The following is a 19,422-nucleotide window of genomic DNA, read 5'->3' on the forward strand; positions in this document are numbered from 1 at the left end:
GCATATATGTCAGTATACTAGTATAAGCAAAAAAGATTAAATGAATTTAAAAAAAAAACCTGAAGAAACAAGAAAATCACAGTTTCAAGTGTGAAGTAATGTCACAAGTCATTGTTAATTTTGGAAGTAAATATAACACTGATCTTTTAGCTGAAATGAGCAAGAAGAACAACAACAACAACAAAATATATGTAAAACAGTTGTTCCTATATGTTATATATATATATATATATATCTGACACAATATTTTTTTTTTATTTGAATTATAAGTTATCCATATGGTTCTATTAATTATATAAAGAACACAATTTGTATATTTACTTTAGAGAAGAAATAAATCAAGTGAAATATTTGGGACAAATAATTTATATATCACTTGAGGGCAGTTGTCTGACACAGAACACATACAATATATCACAATAGGGTGGGATTAGGTTAAGGGTCAAAGGATCTATTGTTCCTTTTTACAAGTTTTTCTGTTATTTATTCAGGAAGGGTGGATAATTGAATTATCTCTTGGGCACAGATTAACACATTATTAAAGTATTTTCCTGTCATAAAATATTGTTTAGAAACTAGATTATCACCCAATGAGACAATTATATGTTGTAAAATTTATTATTTATAAATGAGATTATCTCCCCTATTGTTTAGATAAGGGATTATCTTTCCTTTGTTTAAGATGGATTATCTACCTTGGATGTAATAGATAACAGGATTATTACACATTTATAAAGACCATAATGATAAAAGGCTTGTGACGTTAGTTTCAATGTAAATTTCAGGGTGTGAAAATATTTAGGTATCATTAGGTCCAATATAAACAAAGACGATAATCATATTTCTTACTAGAAAATATTTGTATATTTCATTAAGGTAGTCTAGTGACCACATTATATAAAGATTTAAAAAATCTTCAAATGAACTGTTGAACTCATACTTAAGACTACTTTAATTTAAAGTACATATATTTGGAATCCTGTATAACTGAGAAAGAAAATGTACAATTAGGCTAGACACTCCGCAAAGTATTCATGGTACCGAATACATTCAGTAATTGAATCAGGTTCCTACCTGGAAAAAGAAGAATATAATCATTTAGTTGCCATCATCTCTTATATTCATAAAGCCTGCATGCTTAAGTTTAATCCTGCCACTTTCTGGATGTGCCTGTCCATAGTCTGGAGCCTGTAATTCAACAATTTCAGTTGTTGTTGTCTGTTGGTGTATGTCATTTTTTTTCCCGCATTTTTTAGCTCACCTGTCCCGAAGGGACAAGTGAGCTTATGCCATCACTTGGCGTCCGTCGTCGTCCGTCGTCTGTCGTCCGTCGTCCGTCGTCTGTCGTCGTAAACTATTTCAAGAATCTTCTCCTCTGAAACTACTGGGCCAAATACTTTCAAACTTTAACTGAATGTTCCTTAGGGTATCTAATTTATAAATTGTATCCGAAGTTTTGATCTATCAACAAACATGGTCGCCATTGCTAAAAATAGAACATAGGGGTCAAATGCAGTTTTTGGCTTATAACTCAAAAACCAAAGCATTTAGAGCAAATCTGACATGGGGTAAAATTGTTTATCAGGTCAAGATCTATCTGCCCTGAAATTGTTTCAGATGAATCAGACAACCCGTTGTTGGGTTGCTGCCCCTGAATTGGTAATTTTAAGGAAATTTTGCTGTTTTTGGTTATTATCTTGAATATTATTATAGATAGAGATAAACTGTAAACAGGAATAATGTTCAGCAAAGTAAGATTTACAAATAAGTCAACATGACGGAAATGGTCAGTTGACCCCTTTAGGAGTTATTGCCCTTTATAGTCAATTTTTAACCATTTTTCGTAAATCTTAGTAATATTTTACAAAAATCTTCTCCTCTGAAACTACTGGGCCAAATACTTCCAAACTTTAATTGAATGTTCCTTAGGGTATCTAGTTTGTAAATTGTATCCGAAGTTATGATCTATCAACAAACATGGTCGCCATTGCTAAAAATAGAACATAGGGGTCAAATGCAGTTTTTGGCTTATAACTCACAAACCAAAGCATTTAGAGCAAATCTGACGTTGGGTAATATTGTTTATCAGGTCAAGATCTATCTGCCCTGAAATTTTCAGATGAATCAGACAACCTGTTGTTGGGTTGCTGCCCCTGAATTGATAATTTTAAGGAAATTTTGCTGTTTTTGTTTATTATCTTGAATATAATTATACAGTGAAACCTGGGTAAACCGAACCCTGATAAAACCGAATTTCAGTTTAAACCGAACAATTTTCAAAGTCCCACAAAATTTCCCTATCAATTAACGTTAATCTAACCTGAAAAAACCGAACCCTGTTAACACCGAATTCCGAACGCTTTTTGAAGGCTCGTTAGTAAATTTGTATCTAAAAATTACCTGTCAAAATCGATCAATACCAATCAAAACAATAAAATATAATTAATCATTTGCATGATTTAATTAAACAAGCAGAGTATCCCCGAAGGTATTTGAGGTTTAATGAACTTGTGAGTTGTTATTACAAACTAATTAGCATGTCTGTGTGCATGCATAAGTGATTTTTTTGTAAAGAAACGTTACACTGGTCAGCTACCCCCATTGCCGATAATGACAAGAAAGGAACTTTCCCTCAGATCAATTAAATGCACCTTACTCAAATAATTACGGCCACAAAATCGAAACTGCCATTCTGTAGCTAAACATTTTAATTAAATAATAGTTTTAAAGCCTTTCACTGGATTAAGAAGTCGTGCAACACAACAAGGTCAATGGATTTCGATTGCTGGATTCCCATTAGAGGCCCTATATATTTGATTCGAATAAACTGGACCCCTGCTGTTGTTTCACTGTTATCGTGTGCCGACGTATCAATCAGCGGGTGACCAGTTTAGTCCGAGATGACATTCCCGATTCAACTACGGAATCGTCATATGACAGTGACTGTGAATCTGAATTGGTCAGTGATTTAACAGATGAGAAAATAATTATAAAAAGCAAAATCGCTCCATGCACGTCGGACATCTCCCAACGACGAGCGTGATTGACGGAGTGGTGTTTGATTTATAAACAAAAATGTAGCAAAACGTCTATCTTTTATCTTCTTTTATTTTTACATTTACATCTAAATCAACACAAAAATAAACTGTCGGCTGTTGTGTCACCTATTATTCCTGCCAAAATTATTTTGGTGTCGACTACCGTCTACCTCTATAATCCGAAAACCTGTGAAAACCGAACAAAACGCAAAGTCCCGTGGGTGTTCGGTTTTGACAGGTTTCACTGTAGATAGAAATAAACTGTAAACAGCAATAATGTTCAGCAGAGTAAGATCTTCACTTAAGTCAATTTGACCAAAATTGTCAATTGACCCCTTAAGGAGTTATTGCCCTTTAAAGACTTTTTTCACAATTTGTTCATCATGTTGACTTACTTTAAAAAATCTTCTCCTTTGAAACTGCTGTATCAATTTCAGCCAAACTTAGGCTAAATGAGTTTCAGAGTATCTAGTATAACTTTTATATTTTATTTCCTTGTATGTCAAGAAATATAGCTCCTATGGCTAAAATAGAACATAGGAGAAAATGATTATTTTTTTTTGGCTTTTGAACAAAATAGGACGATCCAAAAAACATTTAAATAAATTGAAAAGCCAAAATAATCATTGATGAGAGATTTAACCAAAAGAATTAAGGTGAGCGATTCAGGCTCTTGAGAGCCTCTTGTTTTATTATCTTATACATAAATAAGGTTGGTAGTTTCTTGGTATAGATATAAGAAGATGTTTGAATTATTTTACATTTGTCATTTGGAGCCTTTTATAGCTGACTCACAGTGCAGTATGGTTATTTTGCTCACTGTTCACTGAGGCAGTCACAGTGACCTATAGTTTATTCTGTATCCTTTGGTCTCTTGTGTAGAGTTGTCTCTTGGCAATCATACCAAACCTTCTTATTCTTATACTTAAAATTACAAAATTGTATATAGAAAATTGGTTGCTTTCAATAATTGAGTTAAATTGAATGTAAAAAAGTCCATAAATTGTGTAATGTCTTGACAAGTAAATTTTATTACCCTCCTGATAATTAGAATGCATATACAGTGAAACCTGGCTAACACCAAATCCTGCATAAACCGAAAACCTGTATAAACCAAACATATTCTTAAACACCTTTATGCCAACAACCTGATAAAACCGAACAACAACCAAAACAGAACAAAATCTTAAGTCCATCAGAGGTTCGGTTGAAACAGGTTTCACTGTACTACTACTTAAATATGCTAACGTTAACCTTGATCATCATAACTCTGATCTTTATTGTGCATAAGCGGCTGAAGCCATAATTGCTTCACTAACTTTTATATTGATGCTTTTCAATAATTAATTGGCTTGCACTTTATTATATTGATATTGTAGTATTCTATGTCTTTGAAGAGTCACTCCTAACATTTTTCTGGGGTGGAAAACCACCAAAAAAAATAGGATTTTATTTTTACAAAATTAAAAAAGAAATATATTTTAAAATGTTAGTTTTGCATTGACATTTTGAAACTTAAACACCTACACGCATGTTCTTTGGAAGTAAGCCAGAGTTGTTTTTTAGCTCACCTGGCCTAAAAGGCCAAGTGAGCTTTTCTCATCACTTGGCGTCTGTCGTCCGTCGTCCGTCGTCTGTCGTCGTCCGGCGTCGTTAACTTTTACAAAAATCTTCTCCTCTGAAACTACTGGGCCAAATTAAACCAAACTTGGCCAAAATCATCATTGGGGTATCTATTTTAAAAAATGTGTCCTGTGACCCGGCCAACCATCCAAGATGGCCGCCATGGCTAAAAATAGAACATAGGGGTAAAATGCAGTTTTTGGCTTATAACTCAAAAACCAAAGCATTTAGAGCAAATCTGACATGGGGTAGAATTGTTAAACAGGTGAAGATCTATCTGCCCTGAAATTTTCAGATGAATCGGATAACCCGTTGTTGGGTTGCTGCCCCTGAATTAGTAATTTTAAGGAAATTTTGCTGTTTTTGGTTATTATCTTGAATATTATTATAGATAGAGATAAATAGTAAACAGCAATAATGTTCAGCAAAGTAAGATTTACAAATAAGTCAACATGACTGAAATGGTCAGTTGACCCCTTTAGGAGTTATTGCCCTTTATAGTCAATTTTTAACAATTTTCGTAAATCTTAGTAATATTTTACAAAAATCTTCTTCTCTGAAACTACTGGGCCAAATTAATTCAAACTTGGCCACAATCATCTTTAGGGTTAGTAGTTTGAAAAATGTATCTGGTGACCCAGCTATCCAAACAAGATGGCCGCCATGGCTAAAAATAGAACATGGGGTAAAATGCAGTTTTTGGCTTATAACTCAAAACCCAAAGCATTTAGAGCAAATCTGACAGGGGTAAAATTGTTTATCAGGTCAACATTTATCTGCTCTGAAATTTTTAGATGAATCGGACAACCCGTTGTTGGGTTGCTGACCCTGAATTGTTAGTTTTAAGGAAATTTTGCTGTTTTTGGTCATTATCTTGAATGTTATTATTGATAGAAATAAACTGTAAACAACAATAATGTTCAGCAAAGTAAGATTTACAAATAAGTCAACATGACCGAAATGGTCAATTGACCCCCTTAGGAGTTATTGTTCTTTATAGTCAATTTTTAACAATTTTTATAAAATTTGTATATTTTTACTAACATTTTCCACTGAAACTAATGGACTAAGTTCATTATAGATAAAGATAATTTTAAGCAGCAAGAATGTTCAGTAAAGTAAGATGTACAAACACATCACCATCAACAAAACACAATTTTGTCATGAATCCATCTGCTTCCTTTAATATTCACCTAGACCAAGGTGAGCGACACAGGCTCTTTAGAGCCTCTAGTTTAATATGAAAAAAAAAAAATATCTGTTGGAACAGCCATGAGCCAGGATTGACTTATAAAACCATACATTTAGGACAAAACCAGTTTGACCTTGGCAAATTTCAAAGACTGATATATTGTCCAAACAACTTTTTCAGTGACCTGCTATTGTCCTTTAAACATTGGTGGATACTCAGTTGGTAATAGAATTAGAATGACTAAAACTTTCAAGAAAATTGATATACCGGTACTGTGATGATGTGATGGCATATGCATATACAATAACATTTCTAAAATGATACATTTGTACTTGAAAAAATACCTTCAGATGTACAGAAGATGGATTTTTACTTTTGATATTTAAACAAATTGTCTCCTGCAAAGTTAAACAACATAGCATTTAGGGAAGATACAACAATAAAGATCAACATCACTTAAACTTTAAACAAGGTACAGATTTTAGCTTTTAAATGATAAGTCAATATTCATACAAATGAAATTTGGCGGAAATATTGAAGTAAAAATTTATTTGATATTTTATACAATATCTTTTGATCATCAATCAAATTTCTTGTTGAAAACTTTTGATATAAAGTGCAATGATGTCTGATGATTTGAATGCATGTGTCGTCTGCTTCAGCCAGACATGCAATTTGTTCTTCTTTGTGTCTTGATTTAAATACATAAGTTCATCCTGTTTTGTTTAATGTGGTACATCATGCAATATTGATTAATTAAATTAGAAATATCGGTAAGATGATTATTTGCTAAACAGCATAGAAACAGGGACTATTTTCTGGTGGCGTAACAACTTGGTTATTGATGGGGCCATCTGCCCTTCCACCTGACTTGTTTTGTTATGACATGATTTAAAAGATATATTTCTGATTGTTAATTTTCATGTCATTGTGTATGAAAAAGTATTGTTTTAAAACTTATGTTGCATTATCGTGGATTCATTTGTTTTTGTGGTCACAATTTTTCATGGATATATAGGATTGAGGAAAAATTATATTTTGTTGAACATTAAAATTGGTGGTTCAGACTGCAACTTTAATTACCAATGGTTTTGATGCTTTGAATTTTGTTTATTTTTTGTCATTCTTAACTTTGATCATGAGCAAACAAGACGAAACTTATTCCAATCATGTCTTTCTAATTAAATTGGCTTGTGAAAATGTCACATATATACAGTATATTAGTACATTTTAGAAGAAAATTTGTATGAAAATAATCTTGATGTTTACTGTGTTGGAACAGCTTATGGAAAAATCATGTTACATAAAAATATAACTGACTCATAAATTTATTTTTACTGCCAGTCTTGCTTTCAAGAACCTTAATCTCTGATTGTATTACCAGCCTCACAATATATACAATGGACTTAGATGAGATCGAATGTCCATAATCCTTTTTATCAAACATCTTAGAATTGACTTTAAGTAAGATTTATGGAGATAAATTTCGGACAGATATTAAAAGACAATAGGACAATTAATCAGGATCGGCAATCTCAGGGACGAGACAAATTGTCATTGTAGTTTATAATATTTTCTTAACTTTCGTCAAAGCAGGCAATGAAGAGCTACATCAATTTTGTCAACGGTATTCATAACGACAGAAAATCAATCCAATTGTTGCTTCCGTCCACTTTTTACGACTTTTTCCGAAATATCATAAAACAAGAATGTGTATTGTGTTTCATTATTGGTATATACAGTAATTAAGATATATTTGCATCCTCGGTAAATTAATTGTCTACAAGTTGTCTGGAATAATTACTTTTTGGTCCTTGTCTTTAAAATTAGTCATCCACCTATATCAATTAATTGTAAAAAAAAAGACAATAGACTTGAAAATAAAAGCGGCATAATGTCTACATTTATTACTGCAGGGAATTGCCTGTCTTTTCCATGTCATCTGCAATCAACAACCATTTGAAGTAACTCTCCTAATAAGAGGTGAAAAAAGATCAAAACCATCTGACATTTATGCAAGTGCTATCAATTTGGGAAGAATCCTGTCTTTAAGATGAAATTGAAGATGATTCTAAATTTTGATATGAAATTTATATTTATTTCTTATTTATTGGTGACTAATAGATATGTCAGAAAATGTGGTATGAGTGCCATAGGCAGTCTCCATCTTAGTCACAATTTGTAAAAGTTAACCATTTTATGTCAAAGTATGGCCTTCAACCTGGAGCCTTTGCTCACACTGAACAGCTAGCTTAAAGGTAAGGTTAGATTTTGATGTGTTAAAAAAAAAAGCATATAAATTTAAAAAGATTTTTCACTCAAAATATTGAAAACCAATTTTAATAAATGCAATATTAGAAAAAAGAAAATAATGTCTTTGACAAAGATTTCCAAGAAAAAGTTTGACTGCATTTGTTCATAGATTGAGGAATATTTAAATTCCAAGTGCAAAACTTTGCACTTTCGAATAATACATCCATTTTTGTGTGCGATATGCAGATTTTTGCAATTAAGTATAAAGGAATTATGTATGGTTGACCAAATAAACATTATTCTGACCATTAAGTCCAGAATTATTCTCTTATCATTAGCATACTTGAACGATTCTGTAGGACTTAGATTCTTTTGTCACGAGTCTTTCTTTTCACTATATGCAAATTAAGACAATTAGTTTTAGCACTTTCATGGACACAGTTAGGCAAATAGACATACTCTGAACAATAAAAGCGTGTATAATTCTCTTATCAGGGACATTAGTGGTGAAAGCAACTGGCTCTTTTGTAAGTCTTAATCCTAAATCGAGTCATTTTTTAACAAAATATGCAAATAAGTTCTATTAATTTTACATCCGATGTCCAGTCCTTTATTAACGATAGCAGCGATCAGCTGGTGCTTTCATTTCATTTTGAATTATTTTTTGTCACCCAATTTCCTTCAATCAGCTTGTAGTCGTCTTTAATAGAAAAAAGTATTTACGATCTGGAGACGGGAAAAGGTTGCAGAATTTTACAGCTCATTTGCTCGGGTTTTATTTTCTACCTATTGAGATTTTTAGAAGCCGTTAATGTCCGTCTCATGAATAAAAAGGAAAAGTTAAGACCATAATTGATGGCTTATAGTATCGTATTTCTCTCCGTGAAAGAGAACACCTATTAATAGCAATATAATTAGTGCTATGCAAATCTCCTCAATTCTTTTAAACAATAGTTAATCCCGTCAATTGCTTCCATATCTGCTCATTATAGCGCGGGAAATTGACCATTCTTCGGCAGCTGTTGTATAACGGCTAATGGCACTTGGAAAAAAAACATACTCTGTCTTCTTGTCATACAGGCGACAAGCTAATCAAATGTCAAAATTACATTTCTTGTAACTGAAAAATACAATTATTTCCTTTCTACCAACGTATGGAGATATTGATGCCTTTTATAGCGAAATGAGATTGTTAGTGTCAATAAAATGTACATCTTATCTAGCAGCTCAATATCGCCCAATTGCCTCCTAGAATTAAATGTTGTTTTCATTTTAATGGATTGACAGGAACGGAATTGTGATAAGAAAGGAAGGTGCTATCTCTCGTGGAAAATCTTTATGACGGTTACATGCTTGTTCTGTCTGCTATGAACGTTTGGAACCAGTTTTGACAGGAGCATTGTTGTAAACATTCTTTTTTTCCTTTTTATGTGCAGGGCAGCAGAAGGTTTGGTGTCGATGGAAACACATTGAGTAGGAAGATTAATTCGAAATTAGAACACTTGAAAACAAGGAGGATGATTTAGTTCTTTTGAATTACTCATATTGCTTTCAGTTGAAAATCTGGCAAATTTGAGGGAAATGTCTTTGTAAAGCTTATACTTTGGCTGCTTATTTTTCAATCTGAAACAATTTTCAACCTTGATGAAAAAAAATGATGCCAGTGAGAATTGTTTAAAATTTTTTGTGCCTCTCAATTATATTTTCTTCTATTTTACATAATCTATCTAAATAATAATTTTAAGGTTTGATCGAATCAGTATCAAATCCATAATCAAGTTTATAATGGGTTAAATAGCCAAGGCTTCTGCTTATATGCAGTCACACATGATAAAAAAAAACCTTCTTGCTGGTGTTGAGTCTGACACTGAGAGTCATGTTGATTTGGAGTGATAATAGACTTTTCCATTTTGGTCCAGTCATAGAATATCTTGTATACCAATCTTAATTTGAAGAAATATATTTCAGACAGTAAGTGGCATTAATCAGCCACTGTCACCAAAAACAGTTACCGGTACTTTTACTTTAAATAGAATTTGCCAATTATTTTGCACCAGATGTGCATTTGGAGAAATAATATCTCTTCAATTATTATTTTTAAAACCTGAAATTTAAGTATTGGAAGAGGTAATCTAAACAAAAAAGCATAAAGTTGAACTAAAAAAAACTTGTTGAATCTATTTTTTTTTTTTAATTATATTATACTGTCAGAAAACTATACTTGTAAATAATTGAGAAAAATCGGCTTGCTTTTATCATATGAAGTTGAGGCTTGAACCAGTTTATATGGATACCAAAAACTCTCACTTTATATAGAAGGGATTTTTACCTATTAAAAAAAGAAACAACCAATGCCATAACAGGATGTCTCTCTTGCACCTTGCCATGTATGGTTGGATGAGTTTAATTAAAATGCTAGAACTAATGTCTTTAATCGACTGTAAATAAATAAGCAACGTATTAATTCCTGCATGCACTTTTCTTATCTAAATATTTAAGTGTACCGAATACCTGTATTTAATTAAATGACAACATGTTTTCTTGTGGTTTGACAATTTCTAACAATCGGCCATAGAGAAAACATAAATTGATTACATACAAAAATTAGAATTTATTAACTTAGCGGGACTTATTTAAAAGTTATCAATTGAAGCCTGAATAGTTCCTCAATAAATGCTGCTCAACTGCGGTAAATTAATTAAAAAAGCATCTTATGAAAATGTGACATCATACGATCTCGTATGTCACTAGCTTATTGTAGTCGACAAATTTGAACGGGTTAATTCAGTTCGGGTATAATGTTGATTAAGTAGAGGTTTTTCAGTTTATACGGTACATTAAACTTTATCTTAGGGTCATATCAATTTTCATTGGGTATATCAACAATGTATGAATAAAGGGAAAATTTGAATATATGTGTTTATGTCAATTATTACATTAGTTATGACGAAAGAACTTGATTTCCCAGTCAAATAAAAGCCGATTATTTCAAATGTAAAATGTTTTTTGTAATTTCACTCTTCTGACATCATTCACCAGAAGACCTGAATATTGTTCCTTGCATTTTACTTTTTTTTTTAACATTCAATGTAAACGTAAAGACCTTTGGTTTTCCTGTTTGAATGGTTTTACACTAGTTGTTTTTTGAGCCCTTTAAAGGCTTTCTCTGTGAGCCCATTATTAGGCTCTTTGTTCAAGACCATGACTTTGACACCTACCGTATAATGGTTTACTTTTATAAATTGTAACTAATGGATGGAGAGTTGTCTCATTGTCACTCATGTAACAACATATTTTTATATCTAAATATTGCAAAAAAATCAACATTAAACTGACATGATCGAAACATCAGAATTTTATGCATAATCTTAATGTTTGTCTAAGCATTTCCCTGACTTAAACTGATTCCATAGAAATTGAAACAATTATGTTTTTAACATCTGGATTTGAATTGCCTTGGAAAAAACACTTCCAATGGTAATTTATTATTTAAGAAAATGGCTTGAAGGACTTCTTTCCAGGAATGATTCTAATAGTTTCCTTGAAAATTAATCAGAATTTTCTTATGCAAGAAGCTCCGGGATGTTAATGTTCATTGTTTATCAAATGCAGGGAAGATGGGTATTTCTCCTGGGTACCTCGTAATATCCTTTGATTAGTGGAGCGCGGTCTGTTTGTTTGTGATTGTAGAAGCTTTTTAATGAAGCAGAACAAATCAATCAATGTTAAAGATTTTTTTTTTTTTTAAATTTTGAGTTAACAAAAATCTTTTTTTTTTATTTTGGCTAGAGACATACTGCAATGAATTCAACAAAGACATTTTTCATTTTGATGGATTAAATTTTGTCAATAAAACAGTGTGATGTATTACAACCAGCTTTGTAAAGCATATATATCAAGCTTATAATATTTAATAAAAGGAAGCGTGGTATAAAAATATATGTCAACCAGAAAGCAACTCAACAACAAAAATTAACCATCTGAATGACAACAGACAATTATCTTCAACAACAGATATATATGTCTGCAGCTTTTATTAAAAGTTGCCCAAAGCTGAGAATATATTTAACAGTTGTAACTAAATCAAAGATCTGCAAATCAAATCACAAAAAAAAAACATATAAAAACAAAAGACTGAAAGATTATTTCTGAATCCTGATGCTCGAATAGTTTTCAATTAATTGTCTCAATATTTTGTTTCCCCTCTGGCTTTTTCATAGATTATGCATTTGAAAATGAAAATTGTCCAGCGCATCCATTATACCGCTCTTGAAAATAACATCTGAAAAGAAACATAAAAAATGAAGATTTTGAAATTCATATTTTTCCTATTATATTGTGAGATCTCTTATTTTTGGTTTTAAATATTGATTTTTAATCATAAGTGGTTTGAAATCAGAAATAAAACTTCAAATTGTAAACAAAATAAATATTATTTTGCCCTGTTGGAATATGAATTGAAAGAAATAATTTCCCCCAAGGTTAGAAGGTTTGGCTGTAACACACTGAAGTGCTTGTATGTCCTGAATAATGGAAACAACAATAAATTTAATATTTTTAATTCTCGAATAAAAATTTCCAATTTTAGTGAATAACTAAGATCAACTTATATTGAAAAGACATAGTCCCTGGAAGGACCACTTGTAATTTGTCAACTATGTGTAATTTTCAAGATTTGGTTGAAATGTACATATTAATTATCTTAATCTTTGAAATTTACATGTAGATCAAAAAGCTATTTGAATGATCTGGTTTGTTTAGTTTACCAGATTAAAGTGTAATAAAACTGGAACAAATATTAAACAAAGGTTTGATACAGTATTGTAATCTGGCTTTTGTCTAATTATAAATCAGGAAATACCCCTTTGATATCTTTTCTTTATCTAAAAATAAACAAGATCAACATTAAAGGATTTTTACAATGCCCTGAAGGGACTTAACAGGACTATAATTCATAGAGACCAGTTTCTGTAGGATTCATAGCAATATTATTGAAAGATTTAAAAATTTATGAAATTGATATTAATTTTACTTTGAAGTTAATTTCTTTGAAATAGTTTCATTTATAATGATCTGTTATTGAGATTCCTGATAATGTAATAACTTCCAGGTATTTGTGGCATTTATAAAATTTGAAAAGCTGAATGCAAATACTTATCGTTACTACAGAAAAGGCTTGGGGCAAATTCTCTACTAACTTTTTGTCCAATGTATAGCATCTTCAGCTGCCTGTGTTTGTTCTGTTGAATTTCATATATGAATAACATTAACCTAAGATAAAGGTTTGGCCAATGGATTGTTAAGATATTAAACTCAATGAGAATTATAATTAGATCAATCTTGAGTTATTTGGGGGAATGAGTTAAATTGGGGTTGACTGAATCATCATAAATGATGTCATTAAACAATTGGTCTTACAATATCATTATGATAACTTGTAAGCATTGTGACATTAATAAATATACTGAAAAAGAACAAATTTCAAATCCTAATAAACCTATTAACTTAAGAATGGAAATGGGGAATATGTCAAAGAGACATGACAACCCCAAACAAAGAGCAGATAACTATTGAAGGACACTAATGGGTCTTCACAGGAGCGAGAAAATCACGCACCCCGACATTACAAGACTTCCTTTGTCAAAGAATTCTATTTTATAAAGTTGCATGTTAGACCTGCCTTAGTTAAACAGTATTTCTTATTCTCTCAGTGAGTGGTTGACATAATCAGAAGTTTTAGACGGCAATATATCAAAACTTCCTGTTTCTAAGAATTGTCAATTTTACAAAGTTGCATGTCAGACTTGTGTACATCTAATTAATGGTATAACCATATTGATGTTTAACTTTTCCTTTCAGATGTGACCTGGAAGTTCTATTTAACTGCCTGTTTGGAGTTGATTGAAGATGAATCTCAAACATTGACGGTCAGGGAAAAGGTATTTTTTATAGCAATAATTCAACTTGACAAGATATTGGGTATATGTCAATGTGACTGTAACAAAATGACAAAAAGATGGAACATTTTTACTGAATCCAATGATAGATATTTGACTGTCTGCACAATATCAAGCTGACTAAATGGTCGAAAAAAATTATAAAATGTTTTGTATATAAGAATAAGTAGATGTAGTATAATGATGGCAAGTTTATAAGACAATTATCCATCATAGTTCAAATGAAGTTGATGTAAGCAATTGTAGGCAATTGTACTGTCAACAATAAAAACATTTCGCTAAATTTTGATTGTGATGAAAAGACACAACACAAAGACAAACAATGGAAAGCAATAAACAATAAACAAAAAAACAAAAATGAGAAACAGCAAAATTAAGACAACCATTCAATTATAGGCTCCTGGTTTGGGATGGCCTCATATAGAATATTGTAACTAATCATAAATATTATACCATATAAATAAAATGAAACATTTCAGTTTAACTTGATCAGATAACATCAAAATCTCTTTTTTGGACTCTTACTACATTTTAGAAATATATTGCAGTTTATTGTGACAACAGTCTAGTTGCTATAATTATAAAAATCAAGATAGATTGGGATTTAAGCCAATTGCGGCAAAAATGTAAATTTTAGAATAATTAAAATCACTTAGGATTGGTAAAGAAGTGAAATTTCATGTACAAAGTTTATCTTAATCAATTATCATGAGCAAAACTTTAAACTGTTTTTATTAGGTGTATTGTTAGGGAGACAAATTCTTGTGTGGTTTCTTTTTTTATTTGGGTATTAGTGAACAAATTTTCTCATTTCTAAGGCCCAAATGACAAATGACTTGTAATAGCGTTGTCATTTTAAATTACATGACATTTATCGTGATTTCAATTTATTTTCATTCACGATTGTTCACGTTAATTTCATTGCCACTACTAGAATGGTTAAGAGTGCATTACTTTTGTGAAATACAGGAACGCGAACGAAATAAATTGCTTTTAAAATCCGTTTTTCTGCAGCTTTCTTTTCAGGGTTTATGTTGATTTTACAATTTAATCTTTCGCTGAAGAAGTCCAGATTACAATAAAAATTGTAATTAACGAGATATAATTTTCTGGGGTTATTTTCGATTAATTCATTACCGATGGAAAATGACAGATGCCAAGTTTACTCTTTTTAAGGAATTAATAAAGTTATTGTCGGAACCTAATCATGTGATTGCTGATTTCATCAAAATTGTCAGTCTTAATATACAAGCTGTATATTAAATCATACAGGTTAATTACATAATTAGTTGTAATTATACAAGTGACTTATAAAATTGAGAATGGAAATGGGGAATATGCCAGAGACAACAACCCGACCAAAGAGCAGACAGCAGCGAAGGTGTAATTGTTATGATATGAATATTAATAAATCATAATTAATTTAAACTTATCATTTTTATCATAATTGATTATTTAAACTTTGAAATGATTTGTTTATTTATGAATATGGCATTTTGGTTCCTTTCGACCTGCTTTGAGTTGTGTGTTGCCCTTCTTGTCATCACAGCTGATATAGCCAATTTTAATGTTTGATGTGGAGACTGTCTGGGTGGACATTTCTTAAAAATAACAGAGACAACCAAATAGCTTGTCAGACTTATCATGTGTGTTTTTCTTGTTCTAAACATTCAAAAAAGAACTAAAAAATGATTGTGCATGCTCAACATATTTTTTGGACTAACTTTAAACACAGACACACAGGTCCAGACTTATTAAATTGTTATTGTACTTTTAAAATAAGACTGCAGTCCAATAAAATCTAGCTAAAATTGAGCTTCAGACCTGAAATTCAAATGACGTATTATGAAGACTGATTATGTAGCTTATGGTACCAAAAGTTCGGAAATCTAAAATTATAAATCTTCTTGAGAGAATGAAACTGAAAGGTCTTTTAAGTGCTACAGCCTGATTCATCATGAAAAAAACATGTCAATTACCACTGGTCAAAGTTACGGTAAACTCTGAAAATATTGTTATGTTTTTGTTAGTGCGAAAAATGTGACAGGGATATAATTGCAATAATTTAAACTCCTATTTTCAAATTTTTTATATGAATAAAACAGGATTTTTCTCAATATCGCAAAATATAAAATCGCATTTTAGTCTAAAATGACGAAATCGCAATGATTTCCGAATTTACAGTACCAAAGCAATGGCTGGTACAGTACATGCAGGAACTGGTAGTCTACCAACAGCAGTACATATATTTACAGATTTTTACTTAAATTACAAGGAATATAAATGACATAATTGTAATCATGTACTATCTACTCCCTGACAAATAAAACTCAGAAATATATCGAATAGTGCATAAAAAACAACCTTAAATAGAGAGTTTCAAACTGATCTGTCCAATAAACTTCTCAGTGTCAGTGAGATTAAGTCCTTTCTCTTTTATTTCTATCTAATCCTATTTATATGTTGAGATTTGAAGAAGTCCGTGTTGGTCCGTCGAATCTGTTTGATTTTCAGATAAACAAACAAAAAATATACTACTTCAGTATTGACATATCAATTACATAGTGCTTGTTTACCTATTTGCAAATTTTCTGGCAAGTCATATGAAAGTAGACGATTATCCACGAAAAATAAACCATTATCTACGACAGTCCTGAGTATCACTTTCTAATTTGAAAAGATCGTACAAATCCCCATTAGAATCAAACATTGGAGAAGATTTATATATAGATTCTTGTATTATATTATGTTTATAATACGATCTTTGTTTAGGTTGAAATTTCATCTTTATTTGCATATGTGGTTAAATGAAACTTGAGACTGGGTTTTCAGAAGTTGCGAAGAAGAATGATGTCTAGTGGTGGAAATCCTGCCGAGAGTTTGATTGACTCAGTTTAAAAAATGATTCTCAGTTTATTATAACATAATACAGTGTATATTTATTCATTTATTTTTATGAAAAAAATCTGTTGAGTAAAATTTTGCACCTGACATTTTTTCTTGAGATGCTTGTAATAAGTCCGTGTAGGAAAATATTTACTGACATATGGAATGTTACTGGTCTAAATTTTCCCATTGAATTGTTTCCGGTCTGTCGATGTTTGTTTTTTAGGATGATTGTTCTTTAATGAATGCTTATAACATTAACAGTACCAATTTTTCAGCACCAGATATGCTTTTCAACAACAAATGTCTCTTTTATAGTGATGATTAAGGCCAAAATATTTGAAAATACAAAACTTTTTGATAATAAAAAAGTAGAAAGGACAAAAATATATTATCAAAATTATAAAAATAATTTGATGAAACATTTGAATGATTTTAATTTCATATCATTAGTATTTTCTTTGTTCCAGAGGATCCACAAAGTATTGAGCCTGTTTGAATCAGCTGCCAAGGGAGACTTCTTATCAGACGATCTGTATTTAAAATGGGTATGAAATAGCATATATCTAAATATGATTAATAGATATGTGGTATGTAATAATTGCCAATGAGATAACTACTCACTAGAGACCAAAGGATGTGGATGTCAGCAAAAAAACTCATCATATTAACTAGGGTTGAATTTTTATACCCCCGCTTTGAAAAAGGGGGGGTATACTGTTTTACCTCTGTCAGTCCGTCTGTGCATCCGTCCCTTCATGTGTCCGTCAGTCTGTCCCTATTCAGGTTAAAGTTTTTGGTCAAGGTAGTCCAATCAACTTGAAACTGTAAGTACACATATTCCCTATGATATGATCTTTCTAATTTTAATGCTAAATTGGAGTTTCTACCTTACTTTCACGGTCCACTGAACAAAGAAAATGATAGTGCAAGTGGGGCATCCATGTACTTGGGACACATTCTTGTTTTCATCCAAAGTCCTGATTTTTTTTCTACAAAAACTACTACATAACAATGAAAATACTTAGGACAGTTACTACAAATTGTTTAGAATAAAGACAAATGAAAGACGTGAGTTTAAGCAGTATGGATTCTATAGGAATTAAAAGAAACATCTGATCCTAGTGTTCCAGATAAGTCTTATGTTCTTCAGCTACCCCTATTTGGATTGATTGATTGAGTTTTTGTGTTTTAATGCCACTTTCACCACTGTTGGCTATTATTTGGCTAGTTTTTAGTAATGGAGGAATACAGAGTGTCTGGAGAGAACCACCTACCTTCAGCAGGAAAATTTGCAATACTACCTAGTCAATTATGATTGGGTCAAATGACCAGCGTAAAGTGGATTTTGCAACTTGTAGAATTGAAAAAGTTTCTCTATTTTAGCTCACCTACTAAATTGATCAATCTGAGCTATAACATAAGATAATGTCATGAGAAATTTTCATTTTTTATGGCCCTGCATTCCGTCATTCGGCAACAAACCATTATAAAGAATTTTTATCTAAACGCCTTCAGATATTGTGCTGATTTTTGGCATGTCAGTTAACCATGATGAGTTACAGATCAAGTTTAGGTTTCATTTCCGCTCAACTCATTTCTGCCAAAATTACAGGTTTTGGACTTTGATAAATTGTTGAAAATCACAGTTATACAGACTATTTGTCTGTACGCCTTCAGATTTTGAGCTGATTTTTGATTTATGAGACTACCATCATGTTTGTGTCCACATGTGTTGTTGAAATTGCAGATTTTCTTTACTTTTTTGAGGTGGTATCATTCGTGTCGTTTTGACACATTTAGTTTTTTTTAAATTTTACTAATCTTTTTTCAGATCAAAGTTTTGGTCAATGTTGGTTTGGTGGAGACAGCACTACAGACTGTACAAAGGACAGTATCCCAACATGCATTGAGTATGTTACTATGGAGACAATATTTACTGCTGAGCATGAGAACACAGTGTGATGTCACAGAAGCAATTCTTATATTTAAAGAGTCACAGAAACATGTACCTGAAAAGGTTGGTGTCTTAAAATTATTAGAGCTAATTTTTGTATAGTATTTTGACTATGGTTGGCTATAGCTTGCATTGATTGTATAAATGATTGTTAAAGCATTGTAATTAAGAGTGACATCTGCATACAGATAGATAGGCATAGTTATCCTGTATATGTTATATTTAAATTTGATTGGGTGTCATCCTAATTACAATTGTACAATATACAAACAAAGCAAGCAAGCTCTTGAATAAGATCTGCTTCACTCACTCGAAATTAAAACAACAGTCCTCTCTTTACTTCAAAATACCAATATTGTGTTGGGCCTTTTCAAAATTTTGGTTGTCATCACTTTTCTAGAACTCTTCATATCTGGCAAAAATCTTGGAGTGTTGTAGTTTACCATGAAGTCGTGGACACATCATCTTGAAACTTTATACATGTGTAATGATATGAATAAAACAGATATAAGTAAA

At 31.4% G+C, this 19,422-nt stretch overlaps 1 protein-coding gene across 1 annotated transcript in view; it reads left to right on the top strand.

Annotated features, from left to right (window-relative positions):
• The window catches only part of LOC139488957 (U3 small nucleolar RNA-associated protein 6 homolog), a 159,294-nt gene that overhangs the window by 113,730 nt on the left and 26,142 nt on the right, over positions 1 to 19,422 (top strand). Inside the window, exons 14-16 of the mRNA XM_071274944.1 lie at positions 13,966 to 14,045; positions 17,420 to 17,497; positions 18,784 to 18,969. Of these exons, the coding sequence (XP_071131045.1) occupies positions 13,966 to 14,045; positions 17,420 to 17,497; positions 18,784 to 18,969 (344 nt within the window). The remainder of the gene's footprint in view (positions 1 to 13,965; positions 14,046 to 17,419; positions 17,498 to 18,783; positions 18,970 to 19,422) is intronic.

Source organism: Mytilus edulis, chromosome 9 (genome assembly GCF_963676685.1).
Source record: "Mytilus edulis chromosome 9, xbMytEdul2.2, whole genome shotgun sequence".
NCBI lineage: Eukaryota > Metazoa > Mollusca > Bivalvia > Mytilida > Mytilidae > Mytilus > Mytilus edulis.